This window comes from Urocitellus parryii, chromosome 2, assembly GCF_045843805.1.
Source record: "Urocitellus parryii isolate mUroPar1 chromosome 2, mUroPar1.hap1, whole genome shotgun sequence".
Classification (NCBI taxonomy): Eukaryota; Metazoa; Chordata; class Mammalia; order Rodentia; family Sciuridae; genus Urocitellus; species Urocitellus parryii.
The window spans coordinates 172,821,567-172,840,582 of record NC_135532.1 but is presented as its reverse complement, the minus strand read 5'-3'; the positions used below and the strand labels follow the sequence as shown (position 1 = coordinate 172,840,582).

Sequence of the window (19,016 nt, the reverse complement as noted above, 5' to 3'; positions counted from 1 at the left end):
ATTGCCATCTTTTCCAAGTTAGGTCTGTAAGAATTTATTCTTAAGTTACTTGAGAATGAAATATAACTTGAAAGAAAAGTTAATTACCTTTTCACTTTTTTTTTTTTTTTTTGGAGAAAAAGGACAAAGTAGTTTTATTGTTCTGCTGGCAAAGGAGAAATACAGGAAACTCCAGCCCCAGAATCTGTGATTCTCTCTATTCAAATTTTGAGATGGCAAGAAAAATAAAATCTAAGTTTAATGTTTAGTTTGCTAAGGGTTTTGTTTGTTTGTTTTTATTTACTTAAAAACAGAATTTTGTTCTCTCACTTCTGGGGGCCAGTCTGCAGTCGAACAAGATTGAGAGTTGAGAGAATTTTCCCATGCCTCTCTTCTGGTGGTGGTAATTGGCAGACTTTAGTATTCTTTGGCATGTAGAATTTTCACCTTTGACACCACATGACACTCTTTCTACATTTATCTGTCTCCAAATTTCTCCTATTTTTGAAGTCTCAGTCCATAGACAGCTGACTTCATGGCAGGGATGGGGGGTGTCGAAATGGGGCAGAGCATTGTGGTGGAATAATGTGGTAAAGTAAAGCAGGTCAGGACATGGTCACCAAAAAGCAGCAAAAGAGCTATGTAAGCAGCAAAAGAGCTATATAAGCTATATAAGGTCTTAATGTATGTTCTCCAGAGATTCAGTAGTGATCCTTGATTTAGATCATTGGTTTGAGAGCATATGATTGGTTTGATAAATAATTTTGTTATGGTTTTTCAGTCAGTTAAGTGAGCTCTTAAAATGGGTCTTTTAATTAGTTCATGTGTGTTTTATTTTTCAGAAGTAAACACATCTGGATATTGATATTAAAAATAAACATTTTGCTGGGTGTGGTGGCATATACCTGTAATCCCAGCTGCTCGGGAGGCTGAGGCAGGAGGATTGTGAGTTCAAAGCCAGTCTCAGCAACTTAGTAAGGCCCTAAGAAACTCAGTGAGACTCTTATCTCTAAATAAAATACAAAAATGGGCTGGCGATGAGGCTCAGTGGTTAAGCGCCCCTGGGTTCAATCCCCAGTACCAAAAAGAAAAAGAAAATAGATATTTTAAGGTAGAAACAAAGTGTTTGCATTTCTTTTGAATTTTATTTATGTATTTTCTTACTTTTAAATTTACTTTTTGTGCATTATTAGGGATTGAAACCATGACCTTATTCATGCTAAGTAGACACTACCAGTGAACTGCCTTCCCAGCTCATTTCTTTGGAATTTTAAAACAGTCCCCCTGAACTTATCTAGAGTGTTCCTCCAATCATGAATTCCCTCAATGCCAAGTAAGACTGAATAAATCAAGATGTTCTAGTAGCCTAATGAATACTTTGTAATTAATTTCTCTGCTGAAAACTTGGGTATTGTTATAGACTGAGTAAATTCCTTGCTCTTATAAATTTTTGCTATAGTAGTCTTAGTGTCCCATATTATAACAGTCAATAACCTAGCTTCTGTGAAACCCAGATCAGCCTCTGAAATCAAATGGAACATTTTCCATTATTGATTAGGCATAGAATCCACTTTGTTAAACTAGTTGAGGGTAACAAGAGAGCTTTGAGTCATTAACAGAGAAGATGACAGGTCTCCAAATGTGACCACTGTCTTTTAGTAGGACAGCTATTATTTATTTAGTAGAAAGAAGAGTCTTTCAGTTTAAGTTATATGGTGCTTTTTTATGATTGAAAAAATAAGGACAGTATGTGCAATTTTTAAATTAGGTTCAGGGAGTTATTTTGATTGGTTAGAAAATTGCAATCCCAAATGGAAACAAATTTTACTATTTCACAGTCCAGATGCCTGACCCTCTAATGCCTAATTGCATACTTTTTGATTACTAGAGGCAAATATTCTTATTGAGAGGCGAGTATATCAACTGGTTGGGAATATACTTCATGATTCACAGACTTGGCCAGGAAGTGAATTCAGTCCTATTCAGGGTTGATTTCTTTTAAATAGTATCTGATTTCGAGTTGTCAGTTGCTGTGTTGTAAAATATCCAATCATGGTGCTCATGCTAATGAGATCCAAGTCACTGTCTTTCAGGGTCATTTAACAGGTTGAATTGCTTTTAGTCTTGTAGGCTCAAAAAACAGTTGTTTATTAAAATCCATATCTGCTGAACTTTCCAGATTATGAGCAAGTTTCAGCAAAAGTTTTCTCTTACCTCATCAGGAACGACAATCGAGTGGTTAGAACCAAAGGTACCTTTATCAGAACACTATAAAAATGGATCGGATCAACCATTTGCAACTGAGCACAGTAAGCCTGTGGCAGTCCCAGAAGAGCAGTCTGTTGCAGAATCTGGACTGTTAGCAAGGGTAAGGTAATATAAATATATGGATTTGATGTGTTAAAAAAAAAATCAAGAATCCCTGAAAAGAATCAGTTTTCTCTTTGTTATTAAAGCATTTGAGTCAATATAACACTTGCAAATTCTAAACATTATTGTTCTACTTTAAACTGCATTTGCTTCAGAAGAGGTCTCTTAGTTTAAACTTGAACATATTGTATTTTCCAGGTTAAATCATATATCCTTTTTAGTTTTGGTTTAATTTTATTTGATAAATATATATTTTTAAAATTCAAATTTTGCATGCTTTTCTTTTTTCTAGAAAATAAGTTATATAATTATTTGCATAGTATTTTCCTCTTATTTCTTAGCTTAACATTGTTTACTAGATGTTTACTATTATATTTATAAACTTAAAAGTTTACTATTATAGTAAGCTTTTTGATAGCATTTTATCAAACCAGTTGTTTTAAAATTACTCTACTTAAAATAGTACATGTCAGGGTTTAATATTTTTAAAAATTTTCATTGAATATTTCTCAGAAGCCAAAGAGTATTAGTATATTCATAGATCTTCCACTATGATAAATCATATTATTATTTTTTTGCCTGTTATTTTTATGGCCACCATAATCACGTAGATAATTTTATTTTAAGCTATTTTTACTTGACTCTCTTAAATATTTTTTCATGTGGTTCTGGCCCATAGAATTAAAGCTTGAAAGGTTGTGAAATAGGCTGTTGAGTTAATGTCTCTATTGGCAAATAACTAGTTTGTTATTCTTTGTTATTATAAATAGCACTTTTTTATCTTGTTTACTTTTTTTCCCCCTTCTCCTTTCTTTGGATTATTTTCTTAGGTTGTGTCTCAAGGAGAATTACTGAGTCAAGAGTAATGTGTGGTTTATGGTTATTTATATATTAGTAAATTTCTTTGTAAAAGAAATACGTGACATGGGGACTTGCAGAGCTGGTAAAGGCATTGACTTGATGAGGCAGGCAGTGGAGGCAGAGTAGGCAGAGAAGCAAGAAAAAGAAGTAATGCATGAAATGTTTTTTTTTCTGTAAAACTTTTTAAAAATAAGTTGAGTCAAGCAGTTAACTAGTATTTATTAAGCTATTAAGTATATGACAAGTCCAATGTTCAAAAATGAAGGAGAAGCAAAATATAGAAGATAGTTCTTTTACTGAAAAGATTTGTAATCTGCTTAGAGTCCTAACATATATACACTGAGACAATAATATGAAGTAGTACTTTTTTCCTTAATTGATATGGTTGAGGTCATTGGGATATAGGTATTCAGAGAAAGAAAGACATATTGCATAGATTAGATGAGAAAAGCCTTGGAGACCAAGTGGGAAAGGAATTGGGCATTTGAAAGGAGACAGGATTTGAAGAGAGGAAGAGTAAGGGGAATCTCAAAACGGGAATTACACATGCAGGAATACTGCAGCATGTTTTTAATTTCCTGGTGGTTTTGAACTCACGATATGCTATTTTCAGACATGTGCCAATTAATAATTTAAACACTTTTAGCTTCAGTTTCCTCATCTGTAAAGCAGGGATGATAATAATAATACCTTATAAAATTGTGACAAGGAAGCTAGGCCTGGTGATGGATGCCTGTAATCCCAACTCTTTGGGAGGCTCAGGTGGGAGGATTGCAAATTCAAGGCCTGCCCAGGCAACTTAGCAAGACCTTGTCTCAAAAGAGAAAATTAAAAGGGCCAAGGATGTAGATTAGTGGTAGAGAACTTTTGTACCAGTTCAATCCCTAATACCATGGGGGGTTGGGGGAAGTGATGAAGATAAAATGAATTTAGCAGAGCATATAACTTATGGGATATGGTCAATGTGTTGTCGGAGTTTACATTCATGTTGCACTCCAATGGGATGATAGTCCCTGGAACACTGCTCCATAGAATACAGTGTAAATTGTGCTTCCAAAGAATATAAAAATCTTGCAGAAGAATTGAGTCATAATGGATAGATAGTAGGGTTATGGGCACAGGGAAGGATGTGATATGTAAGACTGCTATATGAAATTAAAGTATATGGTGAAATTAAAGTGTGATAGAAGGCTATGGAAGTATAAATGAAGACCAATGGATAGGCATTGTACGTTTCAAATGAAAATAAATTTGATTGTGATTGACTGGATTGGATGAAAGACAACTCCAGGTTTTTGAACCTAAATGACAAGATAGAATTGTGGTATTATTTACAAAGCTAGAAATTAAGAAGAAAGAGCTTTTTAAAGAGAATGTTTGATATGGTTCTGAACATATTGAATTTTACAAAGGAAGATATGTGATTGCAAATGTTTGTAAAAAGCAATTAGATGATGGAACTATAGCTTTGGAGAGAGATCAGTACTAGAGATAAGATTATAAGTAAAAGTTAATAAGCTCAGGTCAGATACTGTAGCATCTTCATTCTTCTAAAAAAGAACATAGAGCATGTTGGTGGTCAGCATAGAGGCTTATGCTACAATTGGGGCACAGGGTCAGGGAGAAGAAAGATTGCTGTTATTTCCAAATCTTTCAAAATTGTGCATAGAACAAGAACATAGTGTTAAGTGAAAAACATATAAGTGCACAGATTTTGTTTTTTTTTTAAATTTCAAAGGATATTAGATTCTACTCAGTTACTCCAGAATAGACTTTTATTGCCCAAAAGCTTCACAGATGCCTTCTTTAAAAAATAAGTGTAATATAAATTGGAGATCTACAGCACAGTAGTGGTCATTTTACAGCTAAGTAAGGAAGAATGAAGCCCATGTCAGGAATCAGGACAAAAATGAAGTTAATTTGAGTTTTGTAGACTACTGTGGTTTCCCTTTGCCATGCAATCTCCAGTGCTCTGACTTCCTAGAAATTCAACAACTTTTGCTATTGTATTTGCTAACCCTTGTGGGTCTGTAGGGACGTTATACATTTGACCATGTTTATTTGGTGATGTGTTTTTACCTAAGCTTTTCTTTAAGAAAGGCATGATGACCAAGAAGAGGTATTTCAAAAAGAAGGGAGAGTCTGGTGTAGTGGTGCACACATATAATCCCAGCTACTTGGAGGGCTAAGGCAGCATGGAAACTTGGCACAACCCTGTCTCCAAATTTTAAAAAAGAAGTGGCGGGTCTGAGGATGTAGCTCAGAGTTAGAAGCTCCTAGGGTTCAATCCCTCGTGTCACCAAAAACAAAACAATAAAAACTTTGGATGAACTTCTAATTTCTTTTATTCACACCAAGATTTATAACTAATATTTAGTTGTTAATATAATTTCCTTTTGATTTTCTATTCTAATAAGTGAGTTTGACTATTTTTATGAGAGCTACATTCTTCTTTTTTATTTTTTTTAATTGTAGATGGGCACAATACCTTTATTTTATTTATTTATTTTTATGTGGTGCTGAGGATTGAACCCAGTGCCTCATATGTGCCAAATGAACTCTCTACCATTTAGCTACAACCCTAGCTCATCAAAATTATATTCTTTTGAAGAGTTATTCTGCCAGATTATATTTTCTGTAATTTAATATTATTTTCATTGGAGGAAATTCAAACCATAAATGGTAGTGTTAAAGCTATTTGGTTTTGGAGGGGTTTTTTGTTTGTTTGTTTGTTTGTTTTATTTTTTTGGAGCTAGGATTAGACCTAGGCCCTTATACATGCTGAGCAAACATACTCTACCAACTGAGCTACACCCTACACCACCCCCTAAAAGTATTTGCATTATTAATCTGTGGCCTAGGTTCTAACCTTAAGTGTAAAGGTACCTTTTCAGAGGATTGGAGAACATTATTTAATAAAGACCTAGCAGGGTTTTTTCTGAGGTCTCATAATTATTTAATCCCAAATGGCAATTATATTTGGTATCCATACATAGAGAGGAAGACAATCAGCTTTTCCCCATTTTATAATGAGTAAATGTTCGAGTATACTTAAACTATATTATGCAACTGATTTATCCAATATTAACAGGAAATAATCTGACAAACTTTGCTAGCCATTGAAAAGATGACTTGGGAAGTCTTTGTGATCTCTCCTCAGGGTCATAAAAACAGAAGTAATTCTGACATATAGAAACAATAATTGTCTGGTCTTAACATAAGGAAATAAATTACACCATTAATTGATTTATCAGAATGTTAGTTGAAATAGATTTCCTTGGCAAAAGGGAAGTTGAAAACAAAGATAAAAGGCCAAAGAATGGTCAGAAACCCATTATCTTTTAACTCTGTTACTGTGTTTTATATTTTGTTTTTAGCATCTTGAGAATATTAGATTTTTGATTTTGCATCTGAGTAAAATTGGTTTTCTTTGTCTAGCTATGCAGAACAGTTTGGTTAGGTAGCATTTGATGATGGGAGGAAAAATCAAAAGCAAAGACAGTAACAAAATCATTACCTTTTAAATTTTTTCATAACTTGATACCAACTGATAACATCCTGATATAAAGCTCTCTTGCACAGAGATACTAATGAGGCTTTCCAATGAAAGATGGGACATCAACCCCACATAAACCTGTAATGTGACAGCTGATAAGATTCTATAGAATAAGTAAAAATTGTTTCTCTTAATCAGTCATTTGGAGTTAGGAGCTCCAAATTGAGAGCTGAAACATTTTCATTTTTCCAAGGATGGTTTTTATTTTGGATGGGGGATGCTGGGGATTGAACACAGGGCCTTGTGTAGGCGAGGCAAGTACTCTACCAACTGGGCTATATCCCCAACCCCCAAGTGTTGTTTTAGTGATCGATTGAAGAGCTGTACAGAGAATGTTTGTGGCATTATGATAGCATGAGCAACTATAGGATTTCAATATGTGGACCTAGAATTCTCTTGAACCCCAAGAGAATTCTTGGGGTTCCAATATATGGACCTAGAATTCTCTTGAACCCCAAGGTTTCATCCTGACAACTTCAAGAGTGAATGAATATCAAAATACAGTTTACAGTATAGACCTGACATGTGCTTGCAGTCATTTTATTTTATTTATGTTATGCTATTTTTACTGAGGATTGAACCCAGGGGCACTTAACCACTGAGCTATATCCCCAGCCCTTTTTATTTTTTATTTTGAGACAGGATCCTGCTAAATTGTTTAGGGCCTCACTGAGATGCTGAGGCTACTTCTACACATGCTGAATCCCAGTATTATATATAATTATAATGCACCAATAAATTTTTTTTCTTTTTTTAAAATACTGAGTGTTGAACCCAGAGGTACTTTACCACTGAGCTACATTCCCAGACCTTTTTATTTTTTATTTTGAGACAAAGTTTTCCTAATTGCTGAAGCCAGCCTTGAGCTTGTGATCCTCGTGCTAATTTAGCCTCCAGAGTCTTCTAGGATCACAGGAGTGCACCACCATGGCTAGCTAAAAAATACTCTTATAGTCTTAGCTTTAAAAGAAGGAAATATTTAATTCTCAAAACTCTTAAAACTTAAATTATACATAGTGGTGAGGTCCCCAGGCAGGTAGTGAAAGCTTGAGATTCAAATGAAACATTCTTCACTCTTTTTAAAAAATTCTCTTTCTACAAAATAAATGTATTTTATATGGATGTCTATGGTAAAACCCACAAATTTTCAATTCCAGCAATAATGGGCTCTTTGAAGGAAATTTATTCCATGGCAAAATGATAGAATTTATTTTTTCAGATTATTTTTACCCATCCTTTGATTGATTTAGATTAAGTAGAAATTTCTTAAAGTCTGATGTTAAACCTTTTATTAATGGGTATTAGTAACACTAGACTTGTTCTGTTTTACATCAAGGAACCTGAAGAAGTAAATGCAGATGATGAGGTAGAAGACACCTGTGACAACAAGGAGGATGACCTGGGAGCTGTAGAAGAGCAACGCAGTGTTATCCTGCATCTCTTGTCACAGCTCAAGCTGGGCATGGACTTAACGAGAGTAAGTAATGGTATAAACTGGCTATGGAGATTGGTAGGTCAGGACCATATTGGAAACTGTTAATGTTGTCAGGGCTTGTCTTTTAGATGATTAGTTTCTTAGTCTCTTAATCAACATTTCTTATTTTCATAAAAATCTAATGGTTTTTTGGTACAGCAGGGAGTGTAATAGTAAATCCTCTTTCTGAAAAATTAAAAGGGAACTATTGGTATACTATACTGAAAAGTCTAAGGAAAAGGATGTAATCTGCAAAAACCATAAGAAAAAATTTGCTGAATTGGACATGACTATGTTCCAATAAAATTTTACTTTAAAAAGCAGAAGGATCTGGGTGTGGTGGTGCATGCCTGATATCCCAGAAGACTCAGGAGGCTGAAGCATGAGGTTTATAAGTTTAAGACCAGCCAGAGCAACTTAACAAGACCCTGCCTCAAAATAAAAAATAAGCCAAATATGTAGCTCAGTGGTAAAGCATCCTAATGAGTCAATCCCCAGCACCCAAGGGGAAAAACAAAACAAAACAGGTCAGATTTGGCCCCAAGATTATAGTTTATAGATCCATCCTCTACAATCTTGCTAATTTAAAAGTGTGATCTAAAGGCCAGCAGCATCACCGTCCCCTGGGAGTTTGTTAGAAATGCAGAATCTCAATCCCTAGTCCCAGACTTACTAGACCAGAATCTGCATCTTAATTAGATATCTGATTTATATATACATTAAAGTTGAGAAGCATTGATCGATGATTTTTAATTTTCAACCAATCTTCTTTATTCACAATTAAAATAATTAGTGTGCTTTAATTTATTTAAACAATTAATCCATAACATTAATTTTGAAAGCAAATTTGGCTTAAAGCCTATGTATCTCCATAACATTAATTCTAAAAGCAAATTAGGCTTAAAACCTATGTATCTCAAGTATTAATTACTGTGGGATTGTTTACCTTGAATCACTGCTGATATGATTATGCATTAATATGGAATTTCAAATTGACTTATCTGTATGTTACCCTTAAAGATTTTGTTACCCTTAATGATAATGAAAGTTTAAGGATTATTTTCAGTGACTTGTTCACCTGAAAATGCAACTTAAATAGAAAGCATTTTGAGTTTAGCATTCACTTTAAAGCTCATAAACATTAAAAGCTTTTTTTTTTTTTACTTAATTTACTGTGCTTCACAGTAGGTTTTTTTTTTTTTTAATTTATTTTTATGTGGTGCTGAGGATCGAACCTAGGGCCTCATACATGCTAGGCTTTAGGCTATTGCTTTATCGCTGAGCCCTAGCCCCAGCCCCTATAGTAGGTTTTAAAAGTGAACAGGTTGCTTTTCAAAGTCTACTAAGGAACAGACATTTTAGGAATTAATAAGAACTCATTAATTATTTCATTTAACCTCAGTACTTCAACTAGTATCATTTTATTCAAGAAATATCTTCATATTATTGGTCCAGCAAAGACTTTATTAGTTGTGAAATTAGTAAAATGAGTAGTCATCTGAGGGGTTTGTTTGGTATCAGTATGGTGTTTCCTATCCCTTGGTAGATTTTAGGTTTAACAGGCATAAAAACAATGTTGAGGTTACCAAGTATAAGAACATTTGAAAAGAATGTTCTAGTAAAACTGTCTCTTGGCATGAATACTGTACATATATACTTCTCCATATTTGTGCCATGTTAATTAAAAAGTTATGTGTTAATATTAACTGAGGACAAATTAGGAATAATCACGTAACATTTAAACGAATAGTACTTTTCAAGCAATATTAAGGAATCTGTGACTAAACTGCAGTGACACCTACCTCCTACCTAAACTATCACACTGATTAACAAATATCTACTGAGCCCATATTATATTCCAGACTCTGTGCTAAGTATTGGGACAACAAGGAAGAAGATAGCCATGGGCCCAGCCTTCATGTTTTAGTTAAGTAATATGTATTTTCTCCACATGTTGTAAATGAGTAATGTACATTTTCCCTATTGGTCCTTTTTAAATAATATTATTATTATAATTAAACATGTCATTGAAATTTTATAAAAAGTAAAGAATCCCATCATGCCACCATGCTAATATATATAGCTTTCACTTTGAAGATTCTTTTTTATTTTTATTTATAGGCAATTTGCTTCGTTTTCTTTTTCTAGTTACTATCTTTTCTTTGTTGAAATATGTTTTACACACAGAAGACTAAAATAAGAATACTTATAAACATTCAGAGAATAATGATAAAATGAAACCCATTTACCCATCCCTCTCACATTAAATTATAGAACACTGACGGAATATGGAACCTCTTTGAGTGCCCCTCCCAGTTGTCACGTACTATTTCCTGAATATAGCAACTTACTTGTTTTTTGTGTTAATCATCCTCTTAGTTTTCTCTATAGTTTCACCACTTGTATTTGTACCCCATAACAACATTACTTAGTTTAGGAAGAGGTGAATTGCCAACACAAGCTTAATTAGCTTAAGAAAAGGACTATTTTGCCATTTATAGAGGACAGCTCCCTAATGAAGGGAAGCTAAACATTTGAGTCTCTGGTTTCAGCTTCTTTTTTTTTTTTTTTAATTGATTGTTCCATACATTACAGAGCTCTTGATACATCATCTTTCATACATTTGACTCCATTGGGTTTTGAACTCCCATTTCTACCCCAAATACAGATAGCAGAATCACCTCTGTTACATACTCACATTTTTACCTAATGGCATATTAGTAACTGTTTTAATCTGCTACCTTTCCTATTGGTTTCAGCTTCTTATAAAATATTGAGAGTTGATAAGAGCCCTTTTGTAGAAGACAAAAATTGTGAGTGAATCCTGTAAAATATATATGTCTCAGAACATTTGGTGTGAACCAGCTACCAGACTTTCAGCAAGAATGTGGGCAGAGGGAGTAAGGTGCTTAGTATTTTTTGCTTCTAAGCAAACTATGACCTACCTCCAACTCTCAGGAGCAGATTGAAGCCAGAATTCGACTGGGGGGAAATTAGTCTTCAGCCAATCCAGCAGCAGAGTGTGGAGTTGAGAGTATTGACTTCATCAGCAGATGGTCAACAGAAGCCAAATACAGAAACAGTTGAGACTACTTTCTCTAGGACATTCTGTCCTCTGGTTTGGAAAGGTGATACAGTAGCAGCATGAAGTGTGTAGATGAGTCTTCCATGTCTGTCTCTTGAGGAAGAAAGTAACCCCTATCAAGACTAGAATGAAGCTCATAGTTTCTTCTGCCCTGAGTCAGAAAATCAAGACAAAAACAGGGTTAGTATGAGTTTTGTAGAAATTTCACTTTCCCTTTGCCATTTGATCTTCAAATAGCATGAATTCCTACAAATTCCATACTTCTTGCCACTATATTTGATAACCATTCTGGATTTGTTGGGGTTTTCTATATTTGTGCATGTTTATCAAAGTCACATTACTCTAATCTGAACCAGGATTTCTTTACCTTTCTAGATCTAACCCATTCTTCTTTCTTAGTTTCCTCTCATTTTGTTGAAGCACATGCTCCTCCTCTAATTTCTGTGAAAGATCTGTAGAAAGGGAATGTGAAAATGTGTGTCTGAAATGTCTTTCTTATGTTGCTTTCATATTTGATTGTTAGTGTGGTTAGAATTTGTAACTTGTAAACAAATTTCACTCAGAATATTGCCTCCTTACTACAAGGTTCTGGTGAAAAGACTGAAGTCATTATGAGTGTTAATCTTTTGTAACCCTTTTTGTTTCTTTTTCTCTTTGAAATTATTCTGAATCTATCTTTTTTAATGGCTCTAAGGATTGAAAGTAACTCGCACTTTACCGGGAGCTACTTTCCCTGCCCCATTCCCTTTTTTTCTTACACAGGGTCTCCCTAAGTTGCCCAGGATGGCCTCAAACTTGTGATCCTCTTGCCTCAGCCACCCAAGTTCACTGGGATTATAGGCCTGTGCCACCATGCCCAGCTATTGTTCTGAATCTTGATCCAGGTTTCTTTTTATCTATTGTCTCTGGATGCTTGCTGATCTTTTTCAATGTGAAAACTAATATTTTTCAGTTCATTGACATTTTCTTGAATTACTTTTCTTTTTTTCTTTCTTTCTTTTTTTTTTTTTTTTTTTTGGTAGCAGGGATTGAACTCACGTGCACTCAACCACTGAGCCATCCCCAGCTCAATTTTGTATTTTATTAGAGACAGGGTCTCACTAGATGGCTTAGCACCTTGCCATCATTGAGGCTGGCTTTGAAGTTTGATCCTCCTGTCTCAGCCTCCTGAGCTGCTGGGATTATAGGCATGCACCACCATGCCCAGGCTTGAATAACTTTCTTAATGATTTTCTTTCTTTTTTTCCCCTGTTTTTTCTGAAACCCTTTAATGGCCATTGAACTTCCTATTCTGATCTATTTTTCTCTCTTCTCCTCTAATTTTTTGGAGATTTTCTTACCTATATCTGCTAATCCTTCTCTTCAGTTTTAACATTTGTTAGCATGTTTTTAAACTTTTTGAATTTTCCTTTTTACAGAAGCCTCCCTGTTTCTTTTTTTTCTCAGTTCTCTGAAGATATATATATATATATATATATATATATTTATTTATTTATTTATTTTTGAATACTTTCCCCCTCTTGTGAGGTTTCTTTTTATTCCATATCTGTTTCTTTATTTTGGCCTTTATATTTCTAATTAGAGATCTGGCATTTCTTGGATTTTTGTCTATGATTAAGTTTAGGAAACAAAAAAAGCTGATTTTAAGTTTTGAACATGTGGATAATACTTGTGTTTTTTATTGTCCAGTAATCTGGATGGGTCATTTGTTGGGGAAAGTGGTATCTGAATCATTGTTTTTTTTTTTCTCTAGGATTGGTAATTTCCTAGAAGAAAATTTTCTCATCTCCTGTGTGGTTGGTTAAACAACTAGATATTGAACAGGAAAAGAGGATGGGCAGGAGAGAGACTCAGCATCTAACATTTAATTTACAAAGGGTTACTTACAACCCTTTTTATCAGCTGAGTGTCTGTACTCTTACAAGCCCCCTATATTTTCTAATCTAGAGAATTAACCACCTTGTTTCTTTTACTTTCCAGAAACTAAACCTCTGGACTTTATAAACAGATTTCTCTCAGTCATCTTTATAGTAGCACTCCTCAAAACCTCCAGATTCAGAAGTACCTGGGGCTGTCAAGTTCCTGAGCTTTTTCAGGAATCTTTAATGTAAACTGCTTAAGGTCCACTTTTCTAATTAACAAACTCCTAAATTTTGTTACTTTTTGTGTACCTTTTTGCTATCTCTGCGTTTGTCTTTATATAGAATTTATTTAATGTCATTTAAATGAGATTTCAGTAAAAAGCAAAGTTAAGATGTGTGTGTTCAGTTCATCACCTGAACCTTCATCATCTGATGTCTTTTGTGTCTCATCTTCAAAACCATAATTTTGAAAGACTATAATGGTTCATTAGGTGAAAGTTCTGTATTTAGATTATCTAGAACCATGTTTAAAATGTAAATTGTTTTAATTCATTTTACATTCCTTTTCTTTCATATTATTTCTTTCCTTTAAGCTAGATTTCTGTAGGAGTAATTACTATGCTAAATGGGTATGAACTTCTTAGGGCTCTTGAAAAATATCACCAATTTCCTTTCACAAAGAGTTGAATCATTTTGCAGTACTTCTCCCGTTCTAAGTGAAGTATTTAATCTTTCTTTTCTGCCTTTAGTGTCAGAAGTTCTTGTACTTAACATTAATTACAAGTTACAGGTTTTACTTTGGTCTGTGAACTCTTTAGTCTGTTCCCAGGAAATGGCATTTATTGCCTCTTCTCATATCTATAGTTTATTTTCAAGATAAGAAAGGAGAAAAGACATGGCTCACATTTACTTTGGATTTTAAAACCATTTTCCTGGTGATGCTTTTATCCAGTCTAAAAGTTTGAAGATTTTTTTTTTTCCCTATCTGATCTTCTCAGTATCCTAAATTTGGATTTAATCTTAACCATTTGGGCAGGCTCTCATTTCCTTTTAAGCATGCTTATTTTTTACTGAGACTAAATCCTTTTTGTTTGTATCTTTGTTTTGTAATATCTATTTATAATAAAATACTTTCAAAGCATACAAATAATTGTCTATAGATGTACACATGAATTAAATTTTCCCTTTTGGATTTATTTTTGTTATTGTTGTTTTAGGTGGTGCTCCCTACATTTATCCTAGAGAAGCGTTCCTTGCTGGAAATGTATGCAGACTTTATGTCTCATCCAGACCTATTTATAACCATCACTAACGGAGCCACAGCTGAGGACAGAATGATTCGCTTTGTTGAGTACTACCTTACCTCATTTCATGAAGGCCGTAAGGGAGCCATTGCTAAGAAACCGTACAATCCTATCATTGGAGAAACATTTCACTGCTCCTGGAGGATGCCGAAAAGCGAGGTTACATCCAGTGTTGCTAGCAGCTCTTCCACCCAGGCAGTCACAAATCATACTTCTCTATCAGAAGATTCTTCAAGCCAGGTGGGATCAGACTATTACACAGTCAGATTTGTTGCTGAGCAGGTTTCCCATCATCCTCCAGTCTCAGGATTTTATGCAGAATGTGCAGAAAGGAAGATGTGTGTAAATGCACATGTCTGGACTAAAAGCAAATTCTTAGGCATGTCAATAGGTGTGACAATGGTTGGAGAAGGTAAGTAGAAAAATTGTTCTTCAATTTTTATTATCAAATTATAGGGGGCTGGGGCTGGGGTTCAGTGGCAGAGCACTTGCCTAGCATGGGTGAGGCACTGGGTTCAATCCTTAGCACTGCATACAAAAATAAGCAAATAAAATAAAGGCATGTTGTCCATCTTAAAAAAAAAATTAAAAACTACAGTTTTTAATTTGGGGAATCTGTATAAATATTAATTACAAATTGGAAGTTTTGTGTGTACTGCTTTTTTTTTGTCTGATTCCTAGTGTGTTCCAGATGTATGTTGAGGCACAAGAAAAGTGTGTGTGTGTGTGTGTGTGTGTGTATAAAAAAATAATTTGGGGGGGGGGGTACAGGGTATTGAACTCAGGGGAGCTTAACTGCTGAACCACATCCCTGGCCCTTTTTAATATTTTATTTAGAGATAGAATCTCACTGAGTTGCTTAAGGCCTTGATAAGTTGCTGTGGCTGACTTTGAACAATCAGTCCTCCTGCCTCAGCCTCCCAAGCTGCTGGGATTACAAGCGTGTACCACCATATATTACAAGTATATCTGTGGACTAATGTGAATTTTCCTTTAAAGTAAATTATTTCTGATTTTAAGTATACTGGGGATTAAATGCAGGGGCACTCGAACACTGAACTGCATATCTAGCCTTTTTTATTTTTTATTTTGAGTCAGAGTGTATGTTCAAAGTTTTATAAAATTAGGATTATTTTTATGTATAGTGTTCTGCTATTTTTTTTACAAAATATATTAATTTTTCCATGACATTGATGCAGCATTTTAATGACTATATAATACTCTGTGAAATGCATTTACTATCTTTTACTAAACTACTTTTCTGTATTTGTACATTGAAATTGTTCCCTTATTTTCATTATTATAAAAATCACAAGAAATGTCTTCTAGGAAAGTTTTTATGTATATCTCTTATATTAGCAGCCACTCACGGACTATTTTAAAACTACATTGCCAAATTTTAATTCTATTTCATCAAAAAATTATGAAAAAATAATTTGAGAAAATAGTGTCTTTTGGGCAAGAATACAAAATGAAAACAAAAACCTCCACAGAAATCCTTAAAATGTTAATGAAAACATAATGACAGAAAAAAGAAAAACTATGTGCAAAGAATAATTTGTTGTGAATGTAAACTTGCAATGTAAGCATGGCATAAATCATCCTGACTCTTAACATTTTAAGATATTATTATAGCTTGTAAGAAAATAGTTCATTCTCCTTTTCAGTTTTCCCTCTTGTTTAATTTCCATTGTGATATGTTTTACCAATTTACCAATCAAGTTAATTATAACTTTTATAATATAAAAAAATTTATATTTTGTTAGTTAAAAAAAAAAAGTTTGCCACCTTCTGATACATGCTCTATACCATTAGCCTTAGGCCCATTGTAGGTCAGTTTGTTTATTTTATAGATGAAAAAAACAAAGTTTAGAGTGATAGGACATGTCAAGATTATAAAGGTTGAGGCATAGCCACATTTAGAACCTCACCTTTCGACCCTCTCATCCCAAGGACAGTTGTTCTTTCCAGTTTATGTAATAGAAAGAATCTAGTAATGGTAATGTTTTCCACTCCCAAAAAAGGAGAACATCTCTATAGAAATGAGGAAAAACATTACTATGTTCACCATATCTTAATCTTTTTTTAAAAATTGATTTAAAAAACAAACAAACCATGTTTTAATCTTGAAGGAGGTATATAATAATAAATTTTTTATTATCAAAACGCTAGTATATATTCATTCATTGTGTTTTGGAAATTAAATTTCTGTTGGTTACCCTCAGCAAGAAGTAAATAAAATCAGGGAATGGCATTTATGAAAATTAATTTTGTTCCCCTTATACTTTTTTTTTAATAAGGAAACATTCATTTATTTAATAGATAAATGATATTTTAGAATTCTGTGAATCTCAGTTATCCTAATGTTTCCATTATCACATGTATTCAAAACTGGTTGTTTATTCTTCATATTTTAAATGCTACATTTTTCACTGCTTATGCTAAATATATTCTTAGAAATGAAAAATCAAAAACCCAATTTAAAGATTACATATTTTTACAAAAGTAATAAAAATGCAGCATCCTTCCCAATTTAGCATTAAGTTATTAACCCTTAAAATATATTCAAGTATGTTGTTTATCTTCTGACAGTTTCTGTTTTATAAATGTACTACAATCAGAAACATGTTTCTTCTGAAATGGCTCAATACTTTTTATTTATTGTTGCTCTTTATGAAGACTCTAAAGAGCAATAATAAAAAAAATAGTTGATGTTGCTTTGGGTAGATTACATTATAATCTCAGTTTGTCTTTGGTTGTCCTAAAAACCATAAAAAATATTATCGTGACTCTTGCCCTTATTTTTGAACATTAAGAACAGAGTCTGCACAGTGGCATACGCTTGCAATCCTAGCAATTTGGGAGGCTGAGGCAGAAGGATCCCAAGTTGAAGCCAGCTTAGACAACTAAGGGAGACCCTGTCTCATAATTAAAAAGGACTGGTGGGAGAGCCCTTGCCTAGTGTGTGTGAGGCACTGGGTTTGATCCTCAGCACCAAATAAAAATATATAAAAAATAAAGGTATTGTGTCCATTTACAACTAAAAAAATTTTTTTAAATATATAAATAAAAAGGGCTGGGGATGTAGCTCAGTAATTGAGTTCAGTCCCCAGTACTGTAAAACAAAAGAACAGTGTACTTAGTGAGCATTCATTAAGAGAGAAATGCGTGAGTTCATACTAGAAGTTCATATCCAATTAAATATTTGGTCTGATAAGATACAGGTAAAAAGCTCAGGAAGGTTAATAATGTAGCTCATCTATCCTATAGTGTCTCTTAATTTTCTAATATAGATTGAGTACTCATTAATGTAATTCCCTTTTTTAAACAATCTTTAATATAGCATCACTTAATATAGAACAAACCCCCATTAGAACAATACTTGTTTAAAATCTACCACTTACACCAAGTGCTCACCAAGTGCTCACCTAGCTACTTAAGAGGCTGAGACAAGAACAAAAGCTCAAGGCCAGGGGCTGAGGTTATAGCTCAGTAGTTGAACACTTGCCTTGCATGCATGAGGCACTGGGTTTGATCCTCAGCACCACATTAAATAAAGAAAGAAAGAAGGGAGGGAGGGAAAGATATTGTGTCCATTAAAAAAAAAAAAAAGTTCAGGGCCATCCTGGGCAACTTAGAAAGATCCTGTCTCAAATATAAGAGTAAAAAGGACTGGGGGTCTAGCTCAGTGATAGAGCTCCCCTGGGTTCAATCCCAAGTATCAAAAAACGAAGCATCACATCTCTTGTAGCTTCACCTTAAATATTTCAGAAATTGGCAATTTATTTTATATATTCATATATAATTTACAAATTATTAGTTTTTATGATAGAATTACATTTTTTCCTTCCTTGATATACATAGAGTGAAGAACACTTTTCCCATCATATTATCTGAGTTTAAGGCCTATCTATCCCTTATTTTATTTTGAAGTATTGGGGATTGAATAGGAGCTCATGCATGCTACAACTGAAATACATTCCTAGCCCTTTTTAATTTTATTTTTAGAGAGGGTCTTTACAGTGTTGCCCAGATTGGGCTCAAACTGAGATCCTTTTGCCTCAGCCTCCCAGTACTTAGAATTCCAGACCTGTGCCATCATACCAGCTATATATACCTTTATACAGTAGCTATTCAGTTATTCCCAAACTGCTGTGAAAAAAGTTATTAGTACTAACTAGTGACCAGATCTTAACATGGTACAGTATAACATGTCCTTGAGCTCTGCATAATGGATTTTTTTTTTTTTGAGCATTAGCGGGAACTCAGATAGTTTCCACTATAACATTTATTAGTCCCATAAACCCCAAAGGGATAGTAAGATCATGGTGAAATAAATCTGATTCACTATACCAGGAAATGTTATCAAATGTAATTGTAAATGTAGTCAGTATCATCCAAAGTTAAATGAAGGTTAAACAAAATAATCTTGTGGGAAGATAGGAATCATGTACTAGGTCATGTAGTGGACAGGGAAAAAAATAGTGAATTTTTTGGTAGCACTATGTTTCTTTAAAAAAATGTT

The 19,016-nt window shown here is 33.8% G+C and overlaps 1 protein-coding gene across 4 annotated transcripts in view; it reads left to right on the top strand.

Annotated features, from left to right (window-relative positions):
* Positions 1-19,016, top strand: part of Osbpl11 (oxysterol binding protein like 11) — an 80,713-nt gene that overhangs the window by 35,275 nt on the left and 26,422 nt on the right. For all 4 annotated transcript variants that reach the window (XM_026395530.2, XM_026395511.2, XM_026395504.2 and 1 more), the window contains exons 8-10: positions 2,202-2,347; positions 8,103-8,243; positions 14,405-14,903. In XM_026395530.2, the coding sequence (XP_026251315.2) occupies positions 2,202-2,347; positions 8,103-8,243; positions 14,405-14,903 (786 nt within the window). The remainder of the gene's footprint in view (positions 1-2,201; positions 2,348-8,102; positions 8,244-14,404; positions 14,904-19,016) is intronic.